The sequence below is a fragment of the Dendrobium catenatum genome, unplaced genomic scaffold, assembly GCF_001605985.2.
Source record: "Dendrobium catenatum unplaced genomic scaffold, ASM160598v2 fragScaff_scaffold_1056, whole genome shotgun sequence".
Lineage (NCBI taxonomy): Eukaryota > Viridiplantae > Streptophyta > Magnoliopsida > Asparagales > Orchidaceae > Dendrobium > Dendrobium catenatum.
Window position 1 is genome coordinate 8399384 of NW_021319518.1, and position 7473 is coordinate 8406856.

General features: G+C 33.7%; 1 protein-coding gene across 1 annotated transcript; it reads left to right on the forward strand.

Annotated features, from left to right (window-relative positions):
• The first annotated feature begins 569 nt into the window (after nt 1–569).
• LOC110095494 (glucan endo-1,3-beta-glucosidase-like) lies at nt 570–1571 on the forward strand. Its single transcript, XM_020821059.1, has one exon. It carries the CDS (start codon nt 570–572, stop codon nt 1569–1571), a length of 1002 nt encoding a protein of 333 aa, XP_020676718.1.
• The last annotated feature ends 5902 nt before the right edge of the window (nt 1572–7473 follow it).

Here is a 7473-nt window from a genome sequence, read left to right on the forward strand (position 1 = left end):
CAATATGCATGCCTAAAGAAAATATAAAAGCCAAACTCTTTAATTATGTGGCAAATGAATGGATTTAGGTTTATAATAAAAGAACCTAACAATAGCTCTGACATCATGTATGAGCGGTATTGTCAAATCTAAAATTTTTTTCTAGTAAAAAAATTATTTTTTATCTTTGTTTGCATACATTGATGTGTTTTTTATTTGACTATTTATATTTTTTTGAATTATAAAATATAAACATAATGATCGATAGAAATGAGATCATATACGATGAATATCTTTCTTAAAGTGTGAAACTTTTGGAGTCTGCCAATAGGTGGAAAGGGCCAAAGGCTGGTCATTGAAGTTTCCGCATGATTTAGATATACCCTAAACTAATCATAAATAGCTTACAAGACGCTCACTTTATCTCCCATTCGCTGATCTAAGAGGAATTCTGTCGCATTTCATAAATGCGCATTGCGCATTCAATGGAAAATCTGTAATCAATCAACCTTCTCGCTCTATATAATGAGGCAGAGCTCACAGTATTTTTATCGTAGAAAAAATCATTACTGAGAGCAAGCTAGCCAGCCATGTCGATCAGTACTTTCTTCTCCATTGTAGCAGTCGGATTTCTTCTTAACTTCATCGATGTAGAATCCGTTGGTGTCTGCTATGGTCGGAGAGGAAATAATCTCCCTCCCCCAAATGAAGTCGTCGACCACTACAAATCCAACGGGATAGGAGGCATTCGACTGTACGATACCAACCACGATATCCTCCAAGAGCTCAGAGGCTCTAACATTCCGGTGATCCTCGACGTCGTCGATTCTGATCTCTCAGCGATTGCAGCTAATCCCTCCGCTGCCACCGGATGGGTTCAAAATAATATTCAAGCTTTCGCCCAAGACGTGAACTTTCGTTACATAGCTGTCGGCAATGAGCTTATCCCCGGCGCTAATCCGGAGATCGTCCTCCCTGCAATGAATAATATACAAAACGCCTTGCAGGCTGCCGGACTACAAGGCAGGATAAAGGTCTCAACTTCAGTATCCACCGGCGTCTTCGGCACGTCCTACCCTCCCTCCGCCGGCGTTTTCTCCTCCGACGTCCACGACACTCTGCAACCCATCGTCTCCTTCCTCGCCAGCAACGGTGCCCCCCTCCTCGCTAATGTTTATCCTTACTTCAGTTACCTCGGAAACCCCAACATCAACCTCAACTACGCACTCTTTACTTCTCCGGGGACGGTGGTCACCGACGGGCCGTTGCAGTATCAGAATCTGTTTGATGCGATGGTGGACGCATTTTTCTCGGCGCTGGAGAAGATGGGCGGTGGCAATGTCAACCTGGTGGTGTCGGAGACCGGCTGGCCGTCGGATGGTGGCGGTGTGGCCACACAGCAGAACGCGCAGACTTATCTGTCAAATCTGATAAACCATGTGAATCAAGGGACGCCCAAGAAGCCGGGAGTGAACATTGAGACCTACATTTTCGCCATTTTTGATGAGAACATGAAGCAGCCAGGGGGAACAGAGAACCATTATGGGCTGTTTAACGCCAACAAGAGCCCAAAATATTCTCTCCACTTCTGATTACGCAGAAGCAGAAGGGTGGTGCGGCCATTTGCCTGCCTGAATAAATTAGCTGTCAAGAATAAAAGCTTGTTGTATCTTGTATGGGAGAAAAATAAAAGGAAAATAAAATAAAGGTTTAATTATTTTCTAAACAATATTAATTAATTTTTATTTAAAAAAACTATAAACAATATGTTAATTAATGCCAAGAAGAGAGAACCTCACTGCCTAAATACTGAAGCAAAACAGAATATTCAGTAAAGACTAATTCTTCACAGATATTAACAAATAATATAGGCAGGATGACTTCCATTATATAATAAAGTGTGATGTATGCTGCTCCATAGCTGTGTAGTTCAGACATTTGCAGGGGAGAAGGGGGTTATTTTGCAACGGTGCCCCCCTCCTCGCTAATGTTTATCCTTATTTCAATTAAGATAAATTCATACACACGTCAGATATGTAAGCTATGAGCTCATGATCTTTTGATTCGTAGTCAAAGCTCTCAAACAACAAATCAAGAGATGCTACATGAAGAAGAGGGAATAAGAGGATTACATTTTCTTTAAAACGACAAGTTTTTTTTAAAAATAAATTTCATATTTATTAGAGCCTCAATAATTTTGAGAAGGATAAAGGTCAGTATAACCTTGAGAATTCTAATGCTTTTTTTTAGATTGTTAAAATCGGGTCACGGGTCGGGTTCGGGTCCAACACGAAATTGACCCGACACTGTTCAACCAGACCCAAACCCTAGCCATTTTTTTGCAAATGGGTCGGTTTTTCGAACCCGAACCCGATCGGGTCAACCCGATTAGGGTATATTTTATTAATTTTTTTATTTAATTCAATTTATTTAAATCTAAATCAAATTAAGATAAGATTTACTTTAATTAATTTAAAATAAATCAAGATTAATTTAATTTGGGCAATAATATTTATAATTTTTTAAAATACCATTTACTTATTTCATAAAAATCCATTAAAACCCTCCTAAATTAATTAAAAACGGGTCAAACCGGGTTGATTTCGGGTTTCCGAGTCAACTCGAACCCGACCGGGTTTTATAAACAGGTCGAAATCCCTAACCTGAACCCGACCCGGTTCGGACTCGATTTGGCCCGAACCTGAAATTTTCGAGACAGTTCTGGTCGGGTTTTCGGGTCGGGTCAAATATTGACACCCCTATTTTTTTTTGATAAAGTTGATTATAAAATTGATATTGAAAAAGTAACTTAACTATTCTTGTTGCAAAAAAAAAAAAAAACATCTTTCTATCATATATATTAATGTATAAAATGTAGTAAAGAAATAGCAAAAAAAACTAATAGTTTGACGAAATCATAGTTGTTGTTTTGAAAAACAAAATAGTGAAAAAATTATTCCAAATAGATCCTTAATGAGAATACTATAGCATTGTGATTGGACAAATGTAACTATGAGTGTCTAAACAATACAGTCATAGCCATGGAGACCAATAGTGACCTCTGACAGGTGGCTAATACATATTACTTGGTCATATAGGTTTTTTATAAACAAATACTTTTATAATTATTTTTTAATAATTACGAATAGTTTGACTTAGTCACTCTTTTTCAATACTCCCTCCAACTCTACTGTGTGATGGTTCCTCTTAGACTTTATTTGGGACGGTTTTTTTAATGCTTCATAAACTAATTTTGTAGTAAAAAAATTTTAATTTTTGTACTAGAAAACTACTTTTAGAAGCAGTAAAAAAGCTGTCCGAAACAAAGCCTTAATTTCGTACTCTTATGCATTTTTTACTTCCCCCAATCCATCAATTTCAAAGTGCTTTCTAAGAGGGAAGATTCATAAAAATAATTTTTGTTTACCTAGTTTATATATAATTATAGTCAAATCAAGCATCTAACAAAAAAAAAAAAAAAAACTACTACGTCGTAATCATCAAATTTTGACATCATTAGACACTTACATATTGAAAGAATGATCTATGATAAAGAGAATAAATACAGGTTATTCATTGCCTAAATAATTCAGGAGTTCTACTATACCATTACCTAATCACTGCAGTTGGATCACTACCTCACAATTGTTGTCGAACAACTATATAGTCATCTAATATCTGCATACGTCATCAAATTATTGCATAATTATCAACAAAATATTGCTGCATACGTCATCAAATTATTGCATAATTATGATCTTCTTATCATCATTGTTTGTTGATTATGGACTTTAAACAATCATTGACCGACTATAATCATCTAACCATCGTCACTAGAATGCAGTCTCTTAATCATCATCGCTTGAATACAATCCTCCAATCACAATCATCTGAATATGATCATTTGACCACCATCACCCACTACGATCATTCAATCAACTTCGCTTGACTATGATCCTTTAACTACTATCCATCGACTACGATCCTCTAACCACTATCGCTTGACTATGGTCTTTTGATCATTGCTAACAACATCAATGCACACAATTTCTCAAAAACTCAAACAACTTCAATATTTTAGTAACAAAATTTTTAATTTTTATTCATAATACAAATTCATATAATCTTTTAAATGAAAAATCACCGACAACCCAAAAAAATTTGATATTTATGAGATTAGGGTTTCTAAAATTTACATAATAAATTTATGTTTTAAATTATTATATCAATATTATTTTTAACTATCTGAGTAAATATGAATTATCATAATTCAAAACTAAAGTGAATCAGACAATTTAATTAAACTTGAACCATTTCATCAATTTGACGGTCTGACTGTCTGTTTATCTCAATCCTTTCTAGCTTTAGATAAAATGATTTAATAGTAAATCAACTTAGTCAACAAACTAGTTCATGGTTGAACCGATTGAGCTGGCCTTTTTATCTTATTTTATAATCTTTAATGACTAAGGTAATGTCACGATTCAATCCGATATGACCCATTAAACAGATGCATCATATCATGTAGAAATGGGGCATGCCAGCCCGAGATCAAAGTTTTGGAGCTACTCAAATATTTTATATTAATTTACTCATAGATCATAGAACTTTTAATTAACTTCAAAAAACTGAATATAGCAAAACTCATCCACAATTTTGTTTTTCTTTTATTAAAATATGTATACAATTTTTTCTCTACAATACATGGTTACGTAGACTAATCAAAACTAAGAAGTAAAATAAATAGTCATTGTTGTACAAAATCAATAAAATAATTATGTAGAATCAGATAGATTAGATCTTGAATTCAACTACTCAACAGGCTCTTTCCCCTCCCCTAATCTGAAATAGAAGGAACAAGTGAGAGCCAACACAACTCAATAGGTCACAAATATTGATCTAATTTTATAACAATTTACTTATTTTGCATTTAACTGAACTTAAAAGGAGTTTATAAGAATTTTATTGTGATGAGCTTGATGTTAATTATAAATAATGGCTAAATTAGAGCAAACTATAACTGAAGTAAAACATCTTCCGCACTGAAAGCCAATAAACAAGCACTTCATATATCAGAATAAAAATAATAATAAATTTATGTCAGGCCCTTATACCTTCCATCAGAAACAAACCCTTATGAATCTTTGTACTAGCATATCAAAAAGCAAACCCTTATAACTCCCAATGCTCAGCATATAGGTGTCAATATTTGCACGTACGACTCGAAAACTCAAATAAAAAATTTTGGGTTATGGTCAACCCGTTACGCAAATGGGTCGGGTTCGAGTTCCCAGATGATACATGTTTGAAAAAATGGGTCGGGTTCGGGTTGACCCAGAAACCTTAACTTAACGACGACGATAGGCCGACCTCGCTGTTCATCTGCAATTGGATCGGAAACAACGATGCCGACAGGTCGACAACAGGGAATTCACTGTTTTGCTTTTGTAGTTGGATCGGAAGAAACGATGATGACAGGAGGGAGCTCACCGGTTGTTCTGCAGTTGGATTCAAAGTAATGACGACGACGACATGAGCGAGCTCGTCATCCATCTGCTCATGGCTCAACACCTCAACTGCTCAAAATGGGTCCACGGTTGAGTCGGGTCAACCACTATAGAAAAATCATCTATTACCGACAGTTTTTCCGAGGGAAATTTGTTCATTTTCTGGCGGATGTGAAAGCTTCCGGCGAATTTCCGTAGACATTACAATCCTCTTATTGAAAGGTGATTGAAATATGTGATAAAATTACTTAATTTAAATTAGATTATGTATTGCATATAGCTACGAAATTTGATTTAATCAAATATGTGTTGGATCTTATTGCAGTGTTATTAATAGACCGAAGCTTGCTATGACTAGTTCAAACAGTCTTTTAATCTGATGGGCGACTCAAAGGTTTTTTAAGATGTCTAGAGGCCCAGTGAATTATTAACATATAAAAATAAACAAATTTTTATATTTTACTCCAGAGTAATTGATTGATTTATAATATTTTATGCAAAGACATGTTACTATAACATAAATTTAACAAATTTAACATTATTAAATTACATGCAAATAATATATTTGCACTCTTAGCACAGATATGTGAGATGTAATTATGAAATTAATGTCACACTAGAAAGGAATATCTATGTGTTTTGAAACTAAATCAAATTCCAGCTGCTAATTTGAATCTCTAGTGGTGATATACTATATTTTAGGGTTCATTTGGGACAGTTTTCTTACTGCTTCATGAAGTAATTTTTTTGTATAAATTTTGTTTTAATTTAAAATTTTTGTGCTAGAAAGTTACTTCATAAAATAATAAGAAAGCTATTCCAAACGAAGACGACTTTTTTTTTTTTTTGCTTTTTAAAAAAGAGTTTTAGTTAAATTATTTTAATTTTTGTACTAAAACTCTGCTTTAAGAAGCAATAAAAAAATCGTACTAAATGAAGCTTTAGTATTTCTGTTCAATTTGTTAGATTCCCCTTTGTTTGTATCCTCTAAGCCAAATATCTTAAAGTACCGACCGATGCTTAGCTCGGTTGGGAACCCCCAATCCTGAGTTCGATTTCCTCGAGCGGCAGTCTCCCCTTCAGTTGGGGCTCAAAGCGTCGGCTGCGGGTACAGTGGCGTTGGTGGCTCGATAGGTCAGCTGGGGTTTACGGACCGCCAAATGTGCTCGGCGAAGCCTTTCGTGTCAGCGGACAGCTCCTCGTCACAAAAAAAAAAATCTTAAACTAATTAAGGAATTAAATTGTCTACAAATGCTGCTCCAAGAAGAAAGCATATGTTGAGCTCTTATGGTTATTTAATAATGTATAATTATTAGATGATACACGTGGCTCAAGTGCGACATTATTGAAATTATATTAATATATGCTCGTATAAATATTGAATTATACATTATACATGCGGCCATTTTATTTTAAAGTCTATTTAAATTTCGATGAAATTAAAGATTAATTGTTATTTAAGTTTTAATGTATCTCATTAATTTTGTATATAATTTATTATATAGAAATCAAATCAGATATTTTATTTTATTTTTATGATGGACTGAAATAAATAAGTAAACTCAAGTAAAAATATAATTATGATCCCCAATCTAAAAAGTTTTCTTATTAAAAATATATTTATTTAGTGTATATTTTAACTATTTTTATATTTTTTTAACAATAAATCAAATTATGTTTTAAAAAATAATGAGAGATAAGCATCTCCCTAAAGCATTTCATATATCCAATCATAAATATATAGAAGCCTTTATTTGTCTGCAATTAGCTACCTTCTCTGGCAAAACTATTGAATTATCGAAGTTTTATTTAGGGTCTGTTTGGGATGACTATAATATTTTATAAAGTTAATTGTGAAGTTATTATGAGAAAAATAACTTAGTTATTCTTATTACCGAAAAATAGTTTTTTATCATAGAAATTTTTGAAATTGGTGAGAAAACATTAAGAAAATAATAACCAAATAAAATTATGATTATTGACTTAA

Excerpts from the sequence above, each read along its gene's own strand:
- LOC110095494 (XM_020821059.1), top strand. The coding sequence starts at position 570 with ATGTCGATCAGTACTTTCTTCTCCATTGTAGCAGTCGGATTTCTTCTT.